Source organism: Xyrauchen texanus, chromosome 47, assembly GCF_025860055.1.
Source record: "Xyrauchen texanus isolate HMW12.3.18 chromosome 47, RBS_HiC_50CHRs, whole genome shotgun sequence".
NCBI classification, from domain to species: domain Eukaryota; kingdom Metazoa; phylum Chordata; class Actinopteri; order Cypriniformes; family Catostomidae; genus Xyrauchen; species Xyrauchen texanus.
In genome coordinates, this window is record NC_068322.1 from 7,583,583 (window position 1) to 7,610,051 (window position 26,469).

A 26,469-nucleotide genomic window follows, 5' to 3' on the forward strand; every position below is an offset into this window, starting at 1 on the left:
CGAGTCAGAACTATTGTAGGCCTATTTGTTTTTTTTAAATTAAATTTGTATCAGACATTAGAAGATCAGTTAAAATAATAATAGTTTAATAATATAACATTTGAACTATTAAAATAAAAATAAATAAAAAAAATCTACATAAAAACAACATTTCAGAAGTTTTATTTCATATCATAAGATGTGCAACTCATCTCAGAGCACACGCGCTCTGTTGGCACTATAGAGCTGCTTTCATTAAATATCACCAATTAACCAATCAACCCTTAATTGGCAAGTACCCAGTCTAATGGTTTCCTAAAATAGGCATGACGTAACAATAGGACTGGAGGGTGTCAATTTTGCGTGTACCGGTTACACACTCAAACACACACACACACACACACACACACACACGCCCCAACCCGCCACGCCCACCTATTGACATTGTAGAGAGCGCACACTGGAGAAACGTACACAATCAGATACACACACATTCACACTCAAACCATAGATTAGGGACCGCATGAGCTACAGTTTTCATAACCTCGTGTGCATCTTTCTTGTTTATTGGGTGCGCGCTCAACCCACGCGTAATATTGATGCGGCCACTTGCATCTCCAATAATTCTTGAGCAGGCTCATTCAAAGAGTGCCACTTGGATAATTCCTTGATTCTCCGTTACTTTCGTGGGTCTCTGTGGGTGTGGGTCGATTAAGCATTGATATGTATGATTGAATGTCACTGCATTTCTTTACGGACTCCAGTTTCCTGTTGTTGCGGATCGCCCGCACGGAACCTGTGGTTAGATATGACGCATCGGTCACAGTAGGGACGCGTCTGGGAGAAGCAGAAGGGTTGCAGTTAAAAGTGATCACCAAATCTGGACTACATCGGCGAAACGCGTTCACCTGCTCGTCATGTCGAACACAGCGAAGAGCAAAAAGGAGAAAGAAATCATTACTGAGTATGAGAGTCAAGTGAAAGGTAAGAACACAGTCTCACACCTGAAAGGTACCTGGACATGGTTGGATCTCAGGCATCTGTACTCATGCGAGCCTTGCATGATTTACAGCATAATGGCCAACTAATATTTAATCATGTTTTATATAGATAGGCTGTATAATCACATCATTTCTGCCTGTGCAATATGAATAACACTACAAAAATGGTTAATATGGTTGAGGGAGCGAGTTCTAAAAATGCATGTTAGTTTTAATTAAATATATGCACTTTCTATGTAATAATTCACAAGATAATGGGCAAATTATAATTCACTATCCGTTTTATATATATAATCACATTATAGCGCATTGTGCAATATATATATATATATATATACAATTTCTAAAAAGGTGTATTAATCCATGCAACTCTTCATTGATATGCTTTAAGGGATAGGGGGGCTAAAAGCATTAAACACTGTAATCCGTGCATCTCTTTATTAATGGGCATAATAGAGTGAGTTTCTAAAATGCATGCTGCTTTTTGTATTTAATACATGCACTGTCAATACAAGGCCAAATTATATTATATATTGCCAAAACCAAATAGGCTAATTGTTTTGTTTAATGTGTATCAATTCTCAAAAAGCACATTAAACATTGCAAGTCAGAATTTACTTAGTTGATATGTTTAAAAGAACGAGTTACTAAAAATACATGGTTCGTTTAATGAAATATGTGCACTATGATTTAATAAACACACTTAATATATTCAGTCCGCCCCGTTATCATTTATTTGCCCTTAGCAGGGCGACTGTTTGCGCGCGCGCTCGTTTAACGGCGTTTAATCGATGAAATGGAGAGGGGCGCGCGCAGCAGCGTGCAGGCTCCATGGCAACCGGAATGGAAACCCCTGTCTCCCGCGCTCGAGCTGTAGTCAGGTGAAGGTGTACGGCTCACCTAGACAGAGTCGGCATGTTATTAAGTGAGCTGTTAAAGGGGAAATGTTTATTCTAGGACTATTTTGAAGCAACAAGGGCACGTTTTTCACGCATTCAAGCTACTGTGTGAGTTGCTGTCTCAGCTACTATTGGCCAATGGTGGGCAGGGTGAAGGTGGTCTCCAGGCAACTCAAGTCATGTACCTTTATGCTGATAGATTGGCGTAGTATTTGGGCCACTGCACTAGTGCTTGCATGCTTTGCCAAGAAAGATGAACATATGGCCATCTCTTGATTGTCAAATATCTGGGCTCTTGGTGTGTGTGTGTGTGTGTGTGTGTGTGTGTGCGCGCTCTCTGTGCCTAGGTACACTCCTTTTTAAACAAGACAACAGGCTCTTGCTGCATTGTACATGTTTCCATGGATACTCAACCACCAGTCTGTCTGTGGATGTCCAATGGGAAAGCGATGTGTGTGTGTGTGTGTGTGTGTGTGTGTGTGTGTGTCAGAGAGCAGGATCAGGGAATCCTCCTGCTGCAGCAGTGCTGTTTAGTATGGACTGCACGTACAGCAGTGTGTGTGGCATACAGTAGTGTGACTAAGGATGGACTGAGACAGATGAGTGATTTATGGTCATAAGGAACAACACTGCTATTCTCAGATGTAACAGACACATGGTCAGACAATTAATGTGCTGTGAGCTAATAGTCCTTAAAGGGATAAGTCACCCCCAAAAAAATTCTCTCATCATTTACTCACCTTCATGCCATCCCAGATGCGTATGTGTTCCTTGCTTCTGCTGCACACAAATAATTTCAACTCTGTACTAGGTCCTCAAAATGCAAGTGAATAAAGACCACAATTTTGAAGCTCCTAAAGCACACACAGACAGCATAAAATAAATCCATAAGACTCCAGTGGTCAAATCTATATCTTTAGAAGCAATATGATAGGTGTGGATGAGAAATAGGTAAATTAAGTAATATTTATATAAATATAAAAGTAATTTTTATATTAATATATTAACCAGCTCACACTAGTATGTGGTGATATGCATGAAGAATGCAAATTGCCAAAAACAGAAGAAAAAAGTGAAAGTGGAGATTTATATTAAAAAAGGACTTAAATATTGATCTTTCTTTCACCCACACCTCAGCTTCAGAAGGCATGGATTTAACATACTGGAGTCATATGGATTACTTTTATGCTGTCTTTGTATACTAATGGAGCTTCAAAGTTCTGGTCACCATTCACTTGCATTGTATGGGCCAGCAGAGCTGAAATCTTTGTTTGTGTTCAGCAGAAGATAGGAAGTCAGACACACCTGGGATAGTGGGAGGGTGAGTAAATGATGAGAGAATTTTCATTTTTGGGAAATATTGTCATTATTTACTCAACCTCATGTTGTTCCAAATCTATATGACCTTTGGGGGGTAACTAAATACATGTAACATGATTACGTATTTAAAATACTAAATATAAGTAACTGTATTCCAATACAGTTAAAATTGAAATCATTGGTATTTAGAATAGTTACATTCTAAATACCAATAGAAATAAATCGAATAAATAGAAATAAATCTTGTGTAATTCGTCAGCTTTACGTGAAGCTAAAATGCTATTTCTAGCCATTTTACATGCACATGTTACCAGACACGATCATATTTTTTTTATCAAGAAAATTAACGTTAGATCATAATAATTTTTTTTCTATTAAGAGTTTGATATCATAGTCTTGATAATAATTTTTGTATTGTTTTCCTGTAAAAATATCTACAAATCCTTAAAACAATATAATTTTGATTTATCTTGTTTTAGAAACAACACTGAATAAGATATTTGGGTTTTTCAGAGAATGTATTTTTATGTTTATTTTGTCTTACTGTACTGGCAGTTTTTATAGTCAAAACAAGTGAAAAAATCTACCAGTGCTGAAGAAGTAATCTAAAGTATTTAGAATACATTACTGACCTTGAGTAATCCAACGAAATACGTTACAAATGACATTTTACAGCATGTATTCGCTAATGTGTAGTGGAATACATTGCTGAAGTAACCCTCCCAACCCTGTGCAAATGTGATTGCTTGAAGAGATGCACTTTGTGTGTGTTTTGATTTGTGATGGTGCATCTCCTATATGGTATATGACTCAAAAAGACTCTTTAAAAATGTACTCGGGATCATGTAGGAGTTTTCTGAACAGGAAATGGTTTTCTCTGAGGGAGGAAGTTAGAAGAAAAGGAAGGCACATGACCTTGACTCTACCTGGAAATACACACGCATGCACAATCACACAAGCAGTGCGCACATAGATGGCAAGTCATTTTAATGTGGCAAAAACCCTGTATGAATTTGTGTGTGTGTGTGTGTGAGAGAGAGAGAGAGAGAGAGAGAGAGAGAGAAAGAGAATGCACACTTGGCACATAACTCAAAATATTTGTGCTTGATCAGCAAGTACTAGGACTCATGTGAGAGGGATTTTCAGTTTGGTAGAGGCACATGGGATGCTTGTATTATAAAACAGCTTTAGACACACAAACACACTCAAAAACATTACTGTAAGCCCCACCCTCATGCCGACTAGCACAAGTGTGAGCCAGTGTGCATGAGTGTAACGATGTGTGTCCATGTTTTCCTGAAAGTCTTGGTCTTTTTCCAACATTCATACATTAAAGGAATAGTTTAGCCAAAAATTTGTCCCCCTCATTTTCTTTCAAACCCACATGCAGGGTTGGGAGGATTACTTTTGAAATGTATTCCACTACAGATTACAGAATACAAGATGTAAAATGTCATTTGTAACGTATTCTGTTAGATTACTCAAGGTCAGTAACGTAATCTAAATGATTTGGATTACTTCTTCAGCACTGGTAGATTTTTTTTTCACTTGTTTTGACTATAAAAACTCTGTGAGTACAGTAAGACAAAATACACATATTAAAAATACATTCTCTTAAAAACCTAAATATCAAATGCAGTGTTGTTTCTAAAACAAATAGCATTTTAGCTTAATACTAAGCTAAATACTTAAATACTAAATACTTTTTGAATGTAACTGTATTCTAAATACCATTGATTTCAGTTGTTTCTGTAGTGAAATATAGTTTCTTATATTTGGTATTTTAAATATGTATTCCCGTTACTTGTATTTTGTTACTCCCCAACCCTGCCCGCATGTGGCACAATATGAAACGTTGGGCTTAATGTAAGGGACTGATAGCCTCAGTCACCATTCACTTTCCATCCATCCATCCATCCATCCATCCATCCATCCATCCATCCATCCATCCATCGTCAACCGCTTATCCTGTGTACAGGGTCGCGGGGGGCTGGAGCCTATCCCAGCTAACATTGGGCGAAAGGCAGGGGACACCCTGGACAGGTCGCCAGTACCATTCACTTTCATTGTATGAAAAAAAGATGCAATGAAAGTGATTCAGGTGAATAATACTCTGCCTTTTGTGTTCCACGAAAGAAAACATCATACAGGTTTGGAACAACATGAGGGTGTATGAATGATGACAGAATTTTAATTTTTTTCTGAACTATCCTTTTAAGAGAAGAGGCCAAATAAGCAGAAAGCAACAGATAAAGAGAGCGAGAGAAATGGAAAGATGACTAGATGTCTTACTGCTGTTCTTTAGCTTGTTATTCTATCATAAGACTTGACGTTGTATTGCAGTTCTGGCTGCTGTCCAAACCAAAGCCTGCATTCGGACCAGACACATGAACAATTGCATCACAGACAGACACATCATATTACACGGACTGACTCAATGGTGTACTTCCTCTGCAACTTTATAAATCAATATTTTTGGACATCGCAGGGGATCCACGCTGCTACCAGACATTTCATTTTTTTTTTTTAAGATCAATTCTCTATTATAAATTCTAGTCCCTGTCCCATTGGGTGGCAATATGACAGAAGAATGTGAATTGCCAAAAACAAGAGAAGAATGTGAAAGTGGAGATTTATAGTAAAAAATACATTTCTCACTCACACCTAATGTATCACCCCACCCAATGGGACAGGGACTAGAATTTATAATAGAGAATTGATCTTAAATATTGATCTGTTTCTCACCATATGGATTAAACAACTGGAGTCGTATGGATTACTTTTATGCTGACATTATATGCTTTTTGGACCTTCAAAGTTTTGGCCACCATCCTCTCGCATTTTATGACCTACAAAGCTGAAATATTCTTCTTAAAATCTTTGTTTGCATTCTGCAAAAGAAAGTTATAAACACCTGGGATGGCATGATGAGTAAATGATGAGAGAGTGTGCATTTTTGGGTGAACTATCCCTTAAAAAAACAGATATGAGCTACTAAGAGTACACATGAAATCAAAATTCACTCTATTTGCTTTGTTAATATGCATTCCTGATCTTATTACAAACTATTAATCTGTGCACTTTCTTTTTTTCAGTCTTTCATTAAAGTGTAAAAACTTGCTCTGCCTCTGAAGCAACTTGACTTTTTGCCTGACATCACCAAACCCTCTTAATTTTTCAACCCCTACCCTTTAAATGCCTGTCATATAGAAACCTCATTTATGATCCAATTAATTCACGATGGATAAAGTCCCACCCTACTTTTTTAATCTCTCGTCTCATATATTATTTCTCTCAGAAATGCATCATATTACAAATGCAAAACGGGTCGCAAACAATGTTGATTTTAAGTGCGGTCTGCCTGCCTGGCAAACATCTCGGCCTGGATGAAGTAACACCACCTGCAACTTAACCCAGCCAAGACCGATCTCCTTGTCTTTCCAACCAACCCTGCAGTTGAACACAACATCACCGTGCAGCTGGGTCAACTACAGTAATGCCTTCCAAAACGGTCAGAAATATAGGGTTAACCATCGATAACCAACAAAATTTCATAGATCACATCTCAAAGACAGCACTATCATGTAGATTTACACTCTACAATATCAGGAAGATAAGACCCTTCCTCTCTGAAAATGCCACACAACTGCTTGTTCAGTCATTTGTCATAACTAGATTGGACTACTGTAACTCTCTCATTGCAGGCCTCCCTGCATGCACAATTAGACCCCTGCAGATTATCCAGAGTGCAGCAGCACGTCTGGTCTTTAATGAACCAAAGAGAGCACATGTTATACCCTTGTCTCTCTCCACTGGTTGCCGGTTGATGCACGTATCAAATTCAAGGCTCTGATGCTGGCATACAGAACAGTCACTGGGTCTGCTCCAGCATACCTAAAATCATTTCTGCAGAACTACACGCCCACCAGAAGTCTGCGGTCGCCTTGTTGTACCAACACAAAGAGGCACCAAAACACTTTCCCGGACTTTTGGCGTCATCATACTACGTTGGTGGAATGACCTTCCCAACTCCATCCGTGAAGCTGACTCACTCTCTGTCTTCAAATAAAGGTTAAAAACACATCTTTTCCATGAGCACTTAACCAGTCACTAAAAAAAAATTCTTGTTGCACATTAATTTGTTTTGAATACTATTCTGATGTTTGTGAACATTTTGTGTCCCCTTAAGATGATTCACTTATAATGTATTCCTCTTTTGTAAATCGCTTTGGATAAAAATATCTGCCAAATGAATAAATGTAATTGCCTGGCCAGCGAGCAATTTGTGTATTTAGTCCCTACATATCCACTGTAGCTGTTTGTATCTTGAATCTGCATTTTGTTGTGTCTTGTGTACTAGATTGAAGCCTAACATGATGAGTTCTTCTTTACCCTTTACACAAATATATTCACTCAGTCTCTCTCCCCACCTCCAAACTGTCTTTAATTTGTCCTGTCTCATTCTCCTAGCCGGATTTAATAAGCAGAATGAGATTTCCTGCAGTTAACAGCTTTTGTGTGATGAGCAGCAGTCTTAAAGGACAACACACACACACACACACACACACACACACACACACACTTTCAGATTGTAAATGAGAGGACTGTACAGGGAAAGTCTGACACATGACGATACTTCAGACTCATGAGCAAAGATTCCGGAACTCTAATGAGAATTATTTTGGCAGAGAGAAAGTGTGCCTGTAAGATAAAAAGAGATATTGAGAGAGGATTGAAGGAAAAGAGCTTAAGAATTACATTTTCTTTAGATGAATAGTCTGGTTCTGGAAGAAAAAAACCCATTCACTTTCTCCAAAGAGAAATGTATTTATTGATATCTTCTAAACATTCTACCATGAGCGTGTAATGTTGTTAAGCAATGATATACAGTATACTGCCATAGAAGCTGTAAGTCAGTGTAATTTAAACTTCATTAAACTTCAAAAAGTCATTTTATATAAAGCTGAATTCCCGATGAAAACTATCCTGAAGAGAGATCTGCCAATCAGAGAAGTCACTGTTACCATGGAAACAGTAATTGGCCAAAACAGCTCAGCAGTGACTGGCCACTCCCAGAACGTATCGCGAATAACATAATTGAGTCTTGTTGTGTTGTATAGTATAGTATAGTATAGTTTGCCCCCAAATAAAAATTGTCATCATTTACTCACCCTCATGTTGTTCCAATCTGTAAGATTTTATTTTTCAGTGGAACACAAAAGAAGATGTTAGAATAATTGACAGCCTCAGTCACCATTCACTATCATTGTTTCACAGACTAAAAGATGCATTGAAAGTTAATGGTGTCTGAGGCTAACATTCTGCCTAAATCTGTTTTTGTGTTCCTTGGATGAAAAATCATAAAGGTTTGGTACAACATAAGGGTGAGTAAAATATGACAGATTATTATTATTTTTTTTAGGTGAACTATCCCTTTAAAATTCTTTATTCAACAATTTGTTTTTAAAATCCATGTCATTAAATGGGAAAATGACTTTTGGAACCAAGGCCACTGATGAAGTGAAAAGAGAACGAGAGAAAAAGCGGTACAAATTAGAAGTCCAAGCAGAAAACAGAAATAAATTAGAATTGGCAAAATAGCGTATAGAATACTGACATATTAAATTTCCGCTCTTCCTCAAAAAATACACCAGGTTACTTTTGTTATTGTGTGTCTGGATGGCATATGTGTGTATTTTTGTGCTGCTGTGGTTTTGAAGTTCCTGTTTTTTTTTCTTAATCATGTGAATGTGCGAGTGTATGTGCGCGTTTCTGCTATACAGCATGCCTGCACACTACTCGCGCTATCAGGTTGTGGAGCAGAAGCCTTGTTGCCATGGAAACAGTCTGAGTCGGGTGCATGCCGCAGGGTATCAGACATGCTCACCGCGGTCACAAGTTCAAAGGTCACGTATGAGATAGACAGCGACTTCTGAAGATGAAAACGAGGGGGGAATTTGCAAATGACAATCCCACCTTTCCTGTCTAACTATTCTATTTTGATCTAGTGCTTGTAAACCAGAATTTAGAAGTGTGTGTGTGTGTGTGTGTGTGTGTGTGTGTGTGTGCGTGCGTGTGTGTGTGTGCGTGCGTGCGTGTGTGTGTGTGTGTTATAGTTATATTTTCACAGAATCTTAATTTACATTCACAGCCATTTAGCAAAATGGTTTTGGTTTCATCTTTCTCCACTTGATGAAATCCATTCATAGACAAACCTTTATCTTATGCTTTTATCTGGTTTGAATTAACACTGCATGTCTTGTATTGTGTATTTCAAAGACTTGTGGAAATAAATCCCATATTTATTTGTAGATTTGATGTCAGTTTCAATTCACTTCCAGTTCTGCAGTTATTTTAAGCAAGTTTTTATCATTGAATTTTTCCTGTAAGTTTGGACACAGTGAATGCACATTGTTCGTTTGACAGACAAGTATGTTTCGAGGATGAACAGGAGTGGAGACAGGGGGCTCTCATGTGAAGATACGGTCTGTTGCAGTTGGATCTCCCTAGAGATTTTCTTGTGATCTGCTCTTTCAGCAACAACTGTACTGGTGATAGACGGATATATCTGCAAGGACGATAAATTGGCTTCTTTTTTTGACAGTTTGAGATTATGAACCGTGGAACAACAGAAGTTTTGCCGCCACTTTGTGTCAGATTTAAAAGCTACCAACAGCCTTGTCAGTGGATAATGCACGTTTTCTGTTTTCAAAATATTTTTAGAGAATATTTGAAGTAAACATTTTGTAAAAATAAATATAAGATATATATTGTATGTGTTTGTACTGTATAAGTAAGGTCATTGGCTACACAGCTCTCTAGATATCGACACTGGCAATTGAAAAAATATTAATTCATTAATTGAAACAAAAAGAACAGTTTGTTTTTAAGATCAGTTGTCAGAATCCAGATTTTACATTGGACTTCAAGTGGTCACCCAACACAGTACCACATGTGGCCCCTATTGAATGTAGTCTGGGCCATATTTTCTTTTACCTTGTGTAGTTTTATTCATGTTTTTTAAGGATAACAACATGCCACACAAACTGTCCGATGTTGGCATGTTCTTTATTTGGCTAGCGTCTACCAATTGACCGTAACATTTTATGGGATGCACAGTGTTAACAACATCAACAACAAATATATATATATATTAGACCACCAAATTTTGAATAATGTACAGATTTTGCTGTTTTGGAAGGAAATTTGTACTTTAATTCACCAAAGTGGATCACAAATTATAGTCAGAAACTTACTGATGTGAAAAACACCATCACTATTTGAAAAAAGTAATTTTTACACAGTTTCCATTTCCAGCAGCCACCACTCCAACACATCCTTGAGTAATCATGCTAAATTGCTAATTTGGTACTAGAAAATCACTTGCCATTATATCAAATACAGCTGAAAGCTATTTGGTTCATTAAATGAAGCTTAACATTGTATGTAATACACTGGCATGTCTTAAGGTCAATATTAGGTCAAAAATAGTAAAAAACAAAAAAAACAAAAACAGCTTTCTCTAGAAACTAATCAGTCAATAATTTTTTTGAGGAATGAAGGCTATACAATGCTTGAAATTGCCAAAAAACTGAAGATTTCATACAATAGGTGTACACTACAGTCTTCAAAGAACAACTCTGGCTCTAACAAGGACAGAAAGAGATGTGGAAGACCAGATGTACAACTAAACAAAAGGATAAGTACATCAGAGTCTCTAGTTTGAGAAATAAACACCTCACATGTCCTCAGCTGACAGCTTCATTGAATTCTACCCGCTCAACACCAGTTTCATGTACAACAGTAAAGAAGTGAAGGCCTTATGGGAAGAATTGCAAAGAAAAAGCCACTTTTGAAACAGAAAAACAAAAAGAAAAGGTTCGAGTGAGCAAAGAAACAGACATTGGACAACAGATAATTGGAAAAGTGTGTTATGGATCTTAAACCATTGAGATTTTGTGGGATCAGATAGACTGTAAGGTGCGTGAGAAGTGCCCGACAAGACAGTCACATATATGGCAGGTGTTACAGGAAGTGTGGGGTGAAATGTCACCTGAGTATCTGGACAAACTGACAGTTAGAATGCTATTCAAATTGTAATAGCACTTTTTCATGTTATTAATGTCCTGACTATAAATTGTGAACAGTGGAATGCCACTTTGGTGAATTAAAGTACCAATTTCTTTCCATAAGAGCAAAATTGGTACATTTTTCCAAACTTTTGTCTGCCTGTGTGTGTGTGTATATGTGTATGTGTATATATATATAACACAGCTTTTTCTCCTCTTTGAAAGGTAGATTTTACTAGACTGATCAATATGCTTGATTATATAGTTAGTTGAATTTTATCATTTGGATTGAGCATTTTTACTGCTGTGACTGAATCAGAACAGACCTATGATTCATTTGTGACACAACACACCAATTGAGATTAAAAAAAAAAACCTCACATGTGCCACTCAGATGGGTTGAGATTTGTCAAGTCTCTTGTTGAATGTCTCCTTTTATTTGTCTGTATTCGTTCTTGGATTGTTTAACAAGAGTCATCTTGCTCAACATGCCACCATCACTTATGCTGTACATGCAACACACATACAGTTACGTGTCTCCAGTTCTGAAAGTCCCAACCACCCTCCAACACACACCCACACAGAGCTCACGCCAAGCCTGCTGTCTCATCTGTTATTTTGAGCTGGTGGAAGAGAGGAAGTGTGACATTAAACAGTTGGTCTGTGGATAGAGAGAGAGAGAGAGAGAGAGAGAGAGAGAGAAAGAGAGCTGGTGGAGGAGAACAAGGGAGGAAAAAGGAGCATTGAAGCTGAAGTAATGTTAAAATAATTTCTCCTATCCCAGTTTAATATGCAGAGACAACTTTAAGTAAGCCATTGTAGGTTCATTTTGGTGAAAGTTTATATTCTGTGACCTTGTGGTGCTATCAAAACATTGTTGTTTAAGCATTTAAGCAGAAGATGAGAACTAGGATGGAGATGAGAACTAGGATGGAGAGACCTGAATACCCCCCCCACACACACACATACACTCATGCGCTAATCCCCATGGGATACTCCACTCCACTATTGTTGTCTTGGTAACGGCAGTGAGTGTGATAACCAGTGTGTTGTTAAGAAAGTATTCAGACTGTTAGGAGAAAACCTTTGCTTCAGAGAGCACAACTTCACCCATCACTGCCTACGTTATGTTCCAATTGCTCCCATACATGACATGTGATGTCATTCAGCTATAGGGTCTGTTCACATAGGATGCATTCTTGTGTTCAAAAACAGCTTTATGCATCACAACAAAATGGGAATCCATTCAGGTGTCCCGAATTCAGTTCAAGTTGAATGTCTCTTAACTTGACACGGTGTCTTTAAAATGTGGTGCTTCTGGTTCAAGATGCTGAAAAAAAACAGCGAGATGCATCACAACGTTTGCACATGTTTGCATGGAAAAACAATACAAAAACACTTCAAAGATGTATGCAAGAACGCAACGTAGGTCATTTTACTAGTTATGGTTAATTGTGTCATATATGTGTGTTTGAGCAGAGATCCGATCTCAGTTGGTGGAGCAGCAGAAATGTTTGGAGCAGCAGACAGACATGCGAGTTCAGCTCTTGCTGGACCTGCAGGATTTCTTCAGGAAGAAAGCTGAGATCGAGAGCGAATATTCACGCAACCTGGAAAAACTCGCTGAACGCTTCATGGCCAAAACGCGCAGCACCAAGGACCACCAACAATACAAGTGAGTGGAGGACTTTTTTTTTGTTGTTTTTTTTGTTTTTAGGAGTGGGCACCAGTGATAGTCCTAGATCGTTTGGTTCCCCAACATACGGCATGACTGAATTGGGAAAAAAACATTTTCAAAACTTGAACACAACTTTCAAAAGTTAATTTAATAAGGGTAAGATATTTTAGTCTAGCTATACAAAATTTCATAAGTGTGAAAGAGGACCCTTGTTCAAATGCCCATCTAATACAGGGGAGACTGGGGTTCGAGCCCCATGGCCACCACCATTGTGTCCTTGAACAAGGCACTTAACTCCAGGTTGCTCTGGGGGGATTGTCCCTGTAATAATTGCACTTTAAGTCGCTTTGGATAAAAGCATCTGCCAAATGCATAAATGTAAATGTACTATTTACTCCAGTGAGTATTTCTCAACGTAGATTTAATTTTGAAGGACACATTCAAGGACAAGGGCATATTTTCTATATAGACACATTTTCCTTATCACTTCATTAGCCCCACCCAGTAGTGGTGAGCAGTGAGATGGCAAAGAGAGAGAGAGTAGGTCAGTCAAGAGCAGAGTGCTAATCAGAACAATGGGCGTTCACTGTCAAGTCTTAGGAGAAGAAGCACCAAACCGAGTGTGGGTCAAAATGAGGGCAAAAAAAATGATCACACTTTACAAATGTATGATCGTTTTTGTGCCAAAAAAAAAAATCTTATGTTGTAAGAGAACCTGAAGGGACATGTCATGGCACATTTTAGGCATATCATGTCTCCTTTTCAAGTCTTGGCTATAAAAAAGCATTTCCAAAATTTTTGACCTGGAGAAAAGATACAGTTCATTGAACACACATTGACCTTTTTTGACAACATGCCCCATTAAAAATAAGCAAATGTTCTTTGAAGGTGCGACTTAATTGAGCAGACCAAATGTAGACACGGTTGCAAGATTTCTGCATTTTATCATTTTAAGCTACGTCCACATTCATTCGGATAAATTTGAAAACAACGTTTTCCTTTTCGAGACTCGTTTCCGTCCATCTCGTCCACAATAAAACGTCTTAAACTGCTTAAATCACCTTACTGCGCATGCATTAAAAACGTTAGAAAGCGGTCTGAAATTTTTCCTCATTTAAACAAGTTTTGACTCTTAAAGAAATGAACTGTAATTTTAAAACAGATGTATAAAATCATGACAATTCACATAAGATGAAGTCTCCAGTCATATCAGTAACCATATAAAAGCTGTTTTATTCTACATGGAGAGGGTCCCCTCATGGAGGCTGCCATGTTAGAATCTAGAGATATTGGACACTTTCACTCATGGATTAAATGTATCATGGCTGTATGTGAATGGTGAATTTCAACAATGGCATTGTTAACTGAAAACTATTGTGTTTGAATGATGCTGCATCCACAACACTAGGTGTCAGTGTAAGTCTTAGATGACAACTTCACCAAATTACTGAATGCACCTTTTAAAGGAGAGCAATGTGAAGGTTGTCCAAAGTAAAATGTATTTTTGCCAGTGCTATCAAAGTGGATGGCCGGTACAACAACGCTGCTACAACAAAGGCCACCATCTTGATTGTTTTGGTTTGAATAGATCACATGACAATAAATAGGTAATCATTTTTGAATATCTCAGTTTTCCTTGTCTAAAATACAATGTGGATACGGTGCTTTCAAATGCATCCTCTTGCAAGATGTTTTTAGAAAAACATAGCTTTTTAGCTGGACAAAAACAGGCTATGTGTGGAGGAGGGCCAAAGCGAAGCGGATTGAATGCGATTTCTTTTGAAAATGTGTAAGTGTGGACGTGGCCTTAAACAGACTTCTAATAATCGCGCAACTCTATTATCAAAGATACAATCGTTTATTTGTTTAGTTGTTTTTATTTTTTTTTCTCAAAATCTCAGTTTGAAAGGGCGTGACACTTCTGGTATGTGAACGCAACATTTTAAATGCACATTAATGATTGCAAATTTATTTTCCAGAGACTGATGACAGTGGCAATCAAATTGTTTTGTTTTTCTGTCTCTCCCTCCCTGATAAATTCTTTCCTTTCATTCACCTCCACACAATCTCTCCCCCTTTGTTCGATTTTTGGTGTGCAGTGGATTTCAGAGCAAAGGCAACGTCTAGAATATTTTACCCATGACTCTACCCTCAATTTCATGTCTGGAAGAGGAAAGGCGATAGCTGTGTGTGCTGTATTTATTCTTTATTATTTGCACGTGTGTGTGTGTGTGTGTGTGTGTGTGTGTGTGTGTGTGTGTGTGTGTGTGTGTGTGTGTGTGTGTGTGTGTGTGTGTGTGTATGTGTATGTGTATGTGTATGTGTGTGTGTGCGTGTGTGTGTGTGCATGTATGGGCATCTGTGTATTTGGTAGCTCATTAACGCAGACAACATTCTGCTGGGAAAATAGGGACAAGAGAGAAAGAGAGAGAGAGAGAGAGAGAGAGAGAGAGAGAGAGAGAGAGAGAGAGTTTCACAATTTCTTTTCTGTTGCTTTTTTTTTTTCTCATGCTGGGCACTGTTAGTGTGCTAGTCCTCATGGGGATGTCCCATCGGATGCCTGCTGAGCTTTGTGATCAGTCACTGGTGGCTGAGACATTCGCCTTTCTGGTCCAAAATGGCTTCCCATTGTCTATTCGCCACAGCCATTACTAATATAGAGGATCAAGAGTGTGAAACAAAATGGCGTCTTTTTCCACACCTCTGCAGATGGTTAGATATACTAACCTCTTTACTCTCCAAAATAAATAGACAATTTGCAGTTGAACATCAGAGGTATGCAGTCATCTTTATTCTCAATGACAATAGCATGCGAAAATAAAAATAGTGATGCTTTTGTGTCAGTTACCAAAAATGGGTGTATATACCAGTTGCATTTAAACTCTTGGCTATTTTGTGTTTATTTTAAGCTTGGTTACCCAAAAACATACATCCTTGTGGCTTTCAGAAAGGACCAGAACTTGCTTTCTCCAGTAAACTGTTGGTACCTGCTGCTGAACCAGGTGAGGAGAGAGAGTAAAGATCACGCCACACTAAGCGACCTTTACCTCAACAACGTAATCACACGCTTCACGCACGTCAGCGAGGACAACATGCGTCTGCTCAAGAAGGTGAGGTCAAACACAGGTCAGCATGCACCGCATTCCCTGTCAGTGCTATAATGTGATGGCATGCACATATAATGGCATTAGGAAGAAAATATGCAACATGTGTGTCACTTTCAGCCTCGTACATTTAAAATACTTTAACTTTGGTCATTACAGTAGATTGACCTACAGAAAAAATGCAATTACTAATAAAGAATGTTCACTTTGATACCATGATATGTAGTAGCATGGAATTACCATGTTTTTAGACATGATGCCATGGTAATATCATGCTTTTATGGACATAGTACAGCAAATACCATGGTAGGACCATGTAAATACCAGGTTAAACGGTAATCATTCAGTACTGTGGTGAATATCAAAGTACCATTTTATTACCATCAATGCATCATGGTACATTTGTTCTTTATATTAAAATATAGAGCAACATCTGTGTACAAACAAGTTCCTACTTACATGAATGATGCAATAATACTCATTTCTTTCTGTATAACAATGCATATAAGTAAAAGCATTGTTGGCTTGTAGTCAGTGGTGGAAATGGCTGAGATTCACTTGGGGGGCTTTGTTAGCCGAGGATGCATTAAATTGATTGAAAATAATAGAACAATTACAGTAAAGCCATTGTAATGTTACAAATTACCATTTCTTTTCAAATAAATGCTATATTCTTCAAACTTTCTTTTCATCAAAGAATCTTCTACTTGCATCAATGCAAACATTTGAAACATACTGTTCATTAAAATCTGTTAGTATTAGGACCTGTGAGGAGTCTGTTTCTCAAATTAGAGACTCTGATGTACTTGTCTTCTTGTCGTTGTGCATCTGGTTGTCAACAACTTCTCTCTCTGTCCCAGTTAGATCAAGTCTGTTATATTCTTTCAAAACTGAAGTGCATGGAATATCTCTCAAAAGAACAATAGATTGATGAATTTGAGGAGAAATATGTTTCTTTTAGGTTATTTGTTTAAAACCGAAATTTGACTTGCAAGTGTAAAGTAACGTCAAAAATGTAAGTGTCTTCAATTCCTCAGCGGGAAAAGACACTATATTGCGATTTCCACACTTCATTAAGACACACAACCATTTGAACCATTCTAACATAAAGAAATGTTACATCAGTACTAAGTTAACACATTAAATGATTCCTTAAGAATTATGTGACACATTAGTTTCTTAGTACACCGGAGTAATAACAGCTGAAAATGAGGCTTTGCCTTCATGGGTAAAAATGGCATTTCATTTTAAACAAAAAACATAAACTCATTTCAAACAGTAATAATACAATTTTGCTAGTATTTTGCATCATTTTAATGCATCCAAGGTGAGGAGAAGCATCAATTGTTTTTGTTTCTTTGTCTTAGTAATATAAAATCTTTGAATGGTGGCATGTATTATACAGATATATTATAGATTATCTCTGTAATATTGGTCAAAACTGAACATTCTGAACGTTGCTGTAAGCCATGCTAAACGACACTCCCCGGAATTGTGTGTGTGTGTGTGTGTGTGTGTCTATGTCAAGACTGCAAAACAGACATTCTCGAAGAAGAATACCAATATACAAACAGCTCAACATTTATTTGTGCATTAAATTACACATGACTTGTAGATGGTATTGGTAGCAAAAAAAAACTAATATCTGTGCATTCTTTTGGTGTGTAGATTTTTTTTTTATTTGAGCGTGTTTGGATCTGTTGCATGCATGCGTGGATCGGTTGCCCATGTATACCTGTGTGCATTTGTCGATCAGCTGCATGTGTTCTGGCCACTCACGGTATAGTCAACATTGCGCATTTATGTAGCTTTCGTAGGCTATTTAGTGAAGAAAAGAAATCAATACTCTTCATTCCCGCTAACAGTTTGCCAGTAGCCAGTTTGAACGGAACACTGTTCCCCCACAAAATTCACCCCCATTTACAGCCCTGCTTGTAGTTGTCTATGCACATTAAGCTGTGAAAGAAGATAGCATTTGAACATTTGAAATAAATTGCACTCTTCATGTTAAAAGCAGTAAAACAACATATAAGTGGGCTTTTAAGTCGTTTCGATCCATCCTGTATGTTTAGAATTGACAGCTTGACTTCAATTTCTGACTTTAACCCAGACTGCCCTGCTCTCGGTCCTCTTAATATAACCTGTGCATTTTTTTGACCCACAGAGCAAAGAGATCATTTTCCAACTGCAAGAGGACCTAATGAAGATTCTTAACGAACTCTACACAGTGAGCTCATTCTCTCTCATCATCCTCTCAATCTATTTTTGGATTACTTTTTCATCCCATCACTTTTGTCCTGGTTCTCTCTGTCTCTCATTCCACATCTCTCATTTCATCATTCCATCAATATGTGAGTTCCCTCCATCACTGACACTCTGGTCTTCGATCACCCCAAAACTCAGCCGCATCAGTTTCATCTTTCTTTAACTTGTTCTAGCATTTCTTACGCTTTAGTGATGTTTCTTCTCAATTTCCTTTTTGCCTGTAACTTCTGTACTCTTTTTGTTTAACTCCATCTGTTATGTACCATTTTATCTGCCTTAAATTGTGTTTAAATATTTTACCTGAATGTGAGTTTTTCTGACAGGACTCAAATCTTAAAAGCCAGCAGCTCTTGAATAAATAAACTCTTTAAAACCACGGCATGCTTTAACTCTGTCAGCCGAGCTTACTGCTATCATGAGGAGTGCTTGCTGAAAATGATATGAGTGCACAGAACAGAAGTATGAAAGGTTTGAGGGGTTTAAACCTGAGTGCAACCTCATTGAAGTAGTTTTTGTGTCTTTGTTAAGAACGATTTGCGCACATGCATGCGCACACACATTTACTCAATAGGGAAATGTCATAGAATTCTTATTTCTTATTTAAAGGGTGGTTTTCTCAGATTTAGCTCACTTATGGGGACAAATTAGTCTCCAAACCGTATAAGTATGCACATGAAATCTGGCTTTTTAAATGCAGATGTGTGCATGGGCATTATGGGTAATGTTTCTGTGGCTGGTCTGACTCTGCAGGTTATGAAGACCTATCACATGTATCACAGTGAGACTCTAAGTGCAGAGAATAAGCTGAAGGAGGCTGAGAGGCAGGGTGAACGTCAGGGTTGGGGTGGAGAGGCCGTCTTTAGCCTGCGGACTGAAGATCGGCACCAACGACGCAATGCTTCCCGTAAGATCCAGAAGATGAAAGAGAAGGTGAGCTCTATATCTTCATCATGTTATGTTGTCATCATGCTGTTTGACAAATCTTTACATGTTATGCCGCTTTTAAGCATTTATAATATTTATGAGATATGCAAATTAATGCCACCACAAATTAATTAAAACTTACGATTTTCTATTAACTTTCATAAATGGGGCATTTTCAATAGAGCACAATAGTCGGGCTCTGGAATTTTTTTCATAGATAAATGTACTTTTAACGATAACTTATAAACCTTTAAAGATAGACATACAGTGAGCTTTGAGGTTTTTAATCGATGGTTTATGCTTCTGTTAAAGCCATCAGTCCGCATTATTTCAGCTTCATTTAAATCACCAATTGGAGAGCCGCGACCAACAAAGCTCACCAAAAGAGATCTGCAGCGACTGCCCACTTCTCGTCTCCCTTCTATCTCACGTATCCCACGTCTCCCTTCTATCTCAAACTACTCATATATTTGAATATATATGAATATTTTGTAATAATTAGAAATATATCATTTCCCTACTTTATTATCAACAGCTTATAGTTTTATATTTTTTCCATTGTTTTTAATAAACAAAAAAGCATATCCAACCCAACCTGAAAATAAGCTGTTTTTTGTTGGTTATGCTTTAAATGATTTGATTCTTCACTTTTGTGATGCTATGAAGTTTTACATGCTGTAAAACTTTTTTATTTGATTTAAAAAAAAAAAAAAATGTATTACTTGATGCTTGGTTGATTTAGTGTAATGGGCCCATTCCAGGACAGCATTGTACAGCATCTGCGATCAGAACATGATATATTAATAGTATCATAGCATATCACTGGGGAGTCTAGAGAAGAATCAAAGAAGCATGGCCATTTTGCTTTTGTAGCTGCAAGCCATTGACAAAAGTGCTCTGGGAATAAGATGGCTAGTGCACACAGCTTTCCTGCCAGGAAACTCTAGAAAGTGTCGCAGTGCATAAATAAAACTATTTATATGCAGTATAGTCTCTCTTCAGAGCATTTGATTTCCAGTAAAAAACACTCCCATAACAGACGATGTGTTCACTTACATTAGTTTTGCTCTTGTAACCTAGGGAGGAGGAGGGTCTTGAATGAACAATTGTTACAGTGTTGGACAGAAAAGCCAGTCACGATATTCCGATGGGCAAAGTCAAGTGTTCTGCAAATGTTTAATTTTTTTCTGTTTAGAGGTATAGCAGGAACATGAAACAATTTCCCCTTGGTTTACATACATGTTATATATCATATATACATGGATGCATACATTTTACACCGATCAGCCTCAACATTAAAACAACCCATCTAATATTGTGTAGGTCTCCCTCCAAAAACAGCACCAAACCGCATCTGAGAATAGCATTCTGAGATAATGTTTTTCTCAACAAAATTGTACAGAGTGGTTATCTGAGTTACCGTATACTTTGTCAGTTCAAACCAGTCTGGCCATTCTCTGTTGATCTCTCTCATCAACCAGGCATGTCTATCCACAGTACAGCTGCACACTTGATATTTTTGTTTTTGGCCATTCAGAGTAAATTCTAGAGACTGTGGGAAAATCCCAGGAGATCAGCTGTTACAGAAATACTCAAACCAGCCCCTGGCACCAACAATCATCCATGCGATTATCTAATCAGCCAATCGTGTGGAAGCAGTGCATAAAAGCATGCAGATATGGGTAAGGAGCTTTAGTTAATGTTCACATCAACCATCAGAATGGGGGAAAAATGTGATCTCAGTGATTTAGAGTGTGGCATGATTGTTGGTGCCAGATGGGCTTGTTTGAGTATTTCTGTAACTGATGATCTCCTCGAATTTTCACGCACAACAGTCTCTAGAATTTACTCCGAATGGTGCCAGAAATGTCCAGTGAGGGGCAGTTCTGTGTATGGAAATGCTTTGTTGATGAGAGAGGTCAACAGAGAATGGCCAGACTGGTTCGAACTGACAGAGTCTACGGTAACTCGGATAACTGCTCTGTACAATTGTGGTGAGAAGAATATTATCTCAGAATGCTTTTCTGAGATGCGGGTTGGTGCTGTTTTGGCCGCACAAGGGGGACCTACACAATAATAGGCAGGTGCTTTTAATGTTGAGGCTGATCGATGTATATGCATACATGCATTAATATATTTTCAATTACACTGAAATCCCAACAAATGCAAATTCAGACTTATTCAATGATTAAACGAATGGCTCAGGTCCTGGATGCTAATTGGCTTATACAGCTAGGCTAAAACACACTATATAGTCAGAACCAGGATGCAAAACATCTTTTTACCCAGCTACTATGAATTACTGCATGAAACCTATAGAGACCAACTAGATGCTCTAAGTTTGAAAACCCCTCCCTTATTCAAGGATTCTTGCTCAATTTAATAAAAAAGGTTGCTTTGAAAGATCTGTGGGTTTTACCAGCAGCTGAACAACTTTAATTAAACGAGAGATTGCAAATCACAGAGCTTCACTGTGCTAACGCACAAGCATTAGACGCAAGACAGTTGATTAGTCTGTCAATAAAAACATTTTATCTTCTGCCTTGATGGAGATATTGCACTTAACACTTTGTCCTTCTTTCTCCTTCAATTCCCCCTCTTCCTCTACCTCTATCAATTTCCTCCAGCGCCAAGCCAAGTACTCGGAGAACAAACTGAAGGTTATGAAAGCCCGGAACGAGTATCTGTTGACTCTGGAGGCCACCAACGCCTCTCTGTTTAAATATTACATCAACGACCTGTCGCATTTGATTGACGTGAGTATCTGATTTGGAAGGCATATATTGTTGCTCATGTTGACAGTGAATCCACGGCCGGAAATTGCAGCTGCGTGAAGGGAATGGTGTTATGGTTGCATTTATTTGCTTTTTCACCAGCCCAGTAATGAATGATAGTCCTGATTAATAATTAGTAATTAAGGAAGTCTCCACTGTTTTTAATTAGGCACAAATGCACCCTGTAACAGGGAGGATGGGATGGAGACTAAGCCTTTAATTACAAGCACACATTAGCAGATTGTGAAACAGTAGCACGAACTGAGGATATTTTTGGAATGCAATACTATCATACTATAGATGTTACTGATTACTGCCCAGTGTACAGTATATTCTCTATGCTGCCTACTATATTTTTAAAAATAGTATGTGAAATAGTATGCATAACTGTATGCTCTAAATATTTTAAATGTTATTATGTTACATTGTTGACATATAATCTCAGATTGCGTGTTTTTTTTTTTTTCCTTTTTATTGCGTTTTTGGTTTTGGTAGATAGCATGCTGCCACCTTTAAATTAAGAAATACATGATGGATACAAAGTACAAGTACTTATGCTATATTTAGCAATATATGAATTTTAACATGTTACAAAAAAAGAAAATACACTTTATTTCATCTAGTGGCTTCCAGTTAATGTCTCGGAATTGAATGCGTTTATTTTGCATTTTTACTTGTGTGAAAATTACGTTTTAGCACTCCAGTCAAATAATTTGTCAAGGAGATACAGTGTATATGTATGTGTGTGTATAGGTCAATGGAGAATGGCCAGACTGAATATGTCCTGTGTTTTTTTCCATATGATACTGCACATTTTAGAAAATAGAGTAGGTTATCTAGGTATTCCATGCTTTTAGAAAACGTGCATATTGGGCACAGTATACATATTGCATACTACTGAAACAATACTAATAGTATGGTAGTATGCTATTTCAAATGTAGCTAAGTATTTCATGTATGTGCTATGGTTGGAAAAGTATAGTGCACATTTTGGCCAATGCAATAGGTCATGCATTCAGAAAATGTGCATACTGTGCGCAACATACGTACCACATACTGCAGAATTTGGACTAATAGTATGGTAAGATGCTATTCTGAAACGTAGCCAGAGTATTTTATGTACATGCGCTGGTTGCATATTATACATTTTGGCAAGTGTAGTAGGTCATCCATCCATATAGAAAATGTGCATACCATTTCAATGTATGTATAATGCATACTGTACAACTTTTTAGAAAATAGTAGGTAGTATCAGAGATTATTTAGCAGAGATGGGCCACTTCTATTTAAATGAATGGAAGAAATTGGAACACCCAACCAAGAAGCTCTAGCACCCAATGATCAACAGATGTAGAAGTCCCATCTTACAGGTAAAAGAGCCAATCACCTTTTAGAAACAGATATCGCCTGTCAATCATCTAAAAAATTTGCATACGTATTAGCTATACAAGCCGGGAAAATTGCGTGTTATAGCGTAATATGAGGTACAGAAGCACAATTTATGATTCCAAAATTATCAAATTTTATTGCGTATTTGAAGAGAATTGTTTGTTGTTTGATCGTTATCTTGACCAACCGTTTTTGAGATTTCAGTGTTCCCCCATTCACGTAGCTAGGAGTTGCACTGTCATGATTGGAAATAGCCTCCCAAGGGTGTTCCAAAGATGGGCGACAGTGGACTGACTTGTTAGAAAGACTTTGGTAGTATGCCATTTCAAATACATCTCACAGAGACAAATTTATTCAATACTACCCACATACACGCACTCAATGAAGTGTGCAGCAAGGACAAGAGATTCCACAGGAGCTATTTTTCACACATCCCGTTTGTGCTCCGGTATTTGCTGTGTCCGGAGTTTTGCTCATTAGGGTTTGCTCTGATCTGTCTGATCGGAGCGCTGTGTCACAGAGGTCAAACCTGCTCACACAGAGATAAAGACAGCACGTGGGTGGGTGAAAGAGAGAGAGTGTGGGGGTGGGATGTGAATTGCAGTGAAGCCTAGGTGAAACATTTTTCAAATTAACCCTGAGAACAGAAGCAGGGGAGGATAATTTGTAGATAAACGCTTGAAAGTAAAGGTTTGCCTCTCATAATCCTTTTTGAGTGACTGCTTTACATGAATCTATTCAATGTGGAAAACAATTGTGTTTATGTGTATTTTAACAGTGTTGTGATCTCGGTTACCACGCGGGCCTGAGCAGGGCATTGCGGACCTACTTGTCGGCGGAATACAGCTTGGAAACCTCTCGACACGAGGGCCTTGATATTTTGGAGGGGGCAGTGGAGGGGTTGGACCCCGGCAGTGACCGGCAGCGGTTTATGGAAACGTACCCCACAGCGTTCACTCCTCCTGCACGCTTCAACTTTCAACCACACTTAGGAGACCAGGTCACATGCAATTTGAAAAAAGAAAACCAAAATCTAGTTATGTCTTGCACAGGAGCAAGGAACCATGGTCAGAAATTAAAGAAATAGTTCACCCAAAAATTATCTCATGCTAAATGCACAACATCAATCTCTCAGCTCTGTAGGTCCATTCAAGGCTAGTTAATAGTGAACAACGATTTGAAGCTCCAAAAAGCACATAAAGGCAGCATAAAAGTTTGCCATAAACCTCAAAAGTGATCCAAAATGTAACTTATTTTTGTAACATTTATTTTTGATGTAGTTCTTAAAATAATATGAACATTAATACATGAAATATTATTTGATATTGATTTAATCATATGGGTACAGATTCTACAGATTGATAACATATGTTAATGATATCTGAGGATCTGGATAAAAGGATGACAGTATTATTTTTATGAAAAATTTATGGGGCTATTTATGGAAGTTAATTTCTGAAGCTGCAAAGAACATATGGTATATGCAATACATTTAATTCTGATTGTTTTTATAATTGGTGTTGATATTTCACCTAAAAATATACATTTATCATCATATTCTCACCCTCATTTTGTTCCAAACCCACATTACTTTTTCCATGAAACACAAAAAGAGATATTAGGCAGAATAATAGCCTCAGTCACTTTTTTCCATATAGTAAAAGTGAATGGTGACTGAGGCGTTCATTCTACCTAATATTTCCATTTTTGTTCCATTTGAACATAGTCATACAGGTTTGGAACAACATGAGGGTGAGTAAATGATAACAGAATTTTCCTTTGTGGGTGAACTGTCCCTTTAATTGACCAATTCAATATATCAAATGTATATGATTGTTTGTATTGGTGAATGGTTTCAGTAATAAATGTGTGTTGATGTTTTAGGTGAGTCAAATCACGGCACTGCCGCAGGTGCAAGCCGAGCTCCTTCTCCGATTCCAGCAGCTGCAGTCTCGCCTCTCCACACTGAAGATCGAAAATGAGGAGGTGAGACACACACACACACACACACACACAATACCTTCCTCTCGAATGAGCACATCGGCAGCTGCGGTTCCCCCATAGGATAAAGAATGAGCTGACAGCCATACACCGCGATTTCTCCAATTCGCTCTCTCCCTCATTCTTTCTCTTCATGTCATCAGGTACTATATATGCATACCAGCACTCTCCCTCACAGCGACAGGCACAAACGCATTCATACATATTGTTTCCATCTTCTCTGTCTCTGTTGGAGTTGTGAGGTTGTTTATGGCTGGTTGTTGGCAGGCCAGCTGTTTCCTGCAGCTCTCAGCATTTGAAGGACACAGCAGAAGTGCTGATGAAAGCTCTTACTGCAGAGTTTAGACTGAACGGAGAGAGTTGTGTGGATGTGTTTGCTTGATATTTTTCTGTTCTTCCTTATCTAATTAGCTAAAGACCAGTTCCTGATTAGAGTATGTAAAGTGTCACTAAACAAAAAGTACCACATTATAACGTGATTAAGAAGTGAATGTAGTTATTTAGCATTTTTACCAAATATTGTGCCAAAATGTCTTAATCTTTGGCAGTCCGATCAAATAGGTCAAGAAGGAGATGTGAAATGTCTTTAAAAAAATCTGATTGTGTGTTCAGGTTTATTCGGCACACATGAAATGAAGAGGGCAACGAATTGTGTACAGTGATACAGTATTCTTTTCAGTGAACCTCGATTGTATACTACACTTTTAGGCAAATGTAGTAGGTCAATACATTCCATGCATATATACAAATTAGTATATACTGCAAAAAACTTTATTTTTGTCTTGTTTTCTAGTAAAAATAAATAAATAAATAAATATATATATATATATATATATACACACACACACTGCCATTCAAAAGTTTGGGGTCACTTCACTGAAATGTTCCTCGTTATCTTAAAATCATTTGATCTGAAGGCGTATGCTTAAATGCTTGAAATTAGTTTTGTAGACAAAAATATAATTGTGCCAACATATAAATGTTTTTAATTACAAAACTAAAATGTTATAATAAAAAAAAAAGTTTTTGAAATGGATGACTTGTATCAAATAATTAAGAAAAGCAG

At 37.7% G+C, this 26,469-nt stretch overlaps 1 protein-coding gene across 4 annotated transcripts in view; it reads left to right on the forward strand.

Annotated features, from left to right (window-relative positions):
- Window positions 1-516: 516 nt before the first annotated feature.
- The window catches only part of LOC127639184 (SLIT-ROBO Rho GTPase-activating protein 1-like), a 40,061-nt gene continuing 14,108 nt past the window's right edge, over window positions 517-26,469 (forward strand). For 2 of the 4 annotated variants that reach the window (XM_052121079.1, XM_052121080.1), the window contains exons 1-8: window positions 517-963; window positions 12,748-12,943; window positions 15,894-16,056; window positions 18,215-18,277; window positions 19,066-19,245; window positions 21,867-21,995; window positions 24,181-24,402; window positions 25,287-25,388. In XM_052121079.1, coding sequence (XP_051977039.1) covers window positions 897-963; window positions 12,748-12,943; window positions 15,894-16,056; window positions 18,215-18,277; window positions 19,066-19,245; window positions 21,867-21,995; window positions 24,181-24,402; window positions 25,287-25,388 — 1,122 coding nt within the window. In that variant the 5' untranslated portion in view covers window positions 517-896. Of the gene's footprint in view, window positions 964-12,747; window positions 12,944-15,471; window positions 15,722-15,893; window positions 16,057-18,214; window positions 18,278-19,065; window positions 19,246-21,866; window positions 21,996-24,180; window positions 24,403-25,286; window positions 25,389-26,469 lie in introns of those variants that run through there. The other 2 variants (XM_052121081.1, XM_052121082.1) reach the window with 2 other exon arrangements.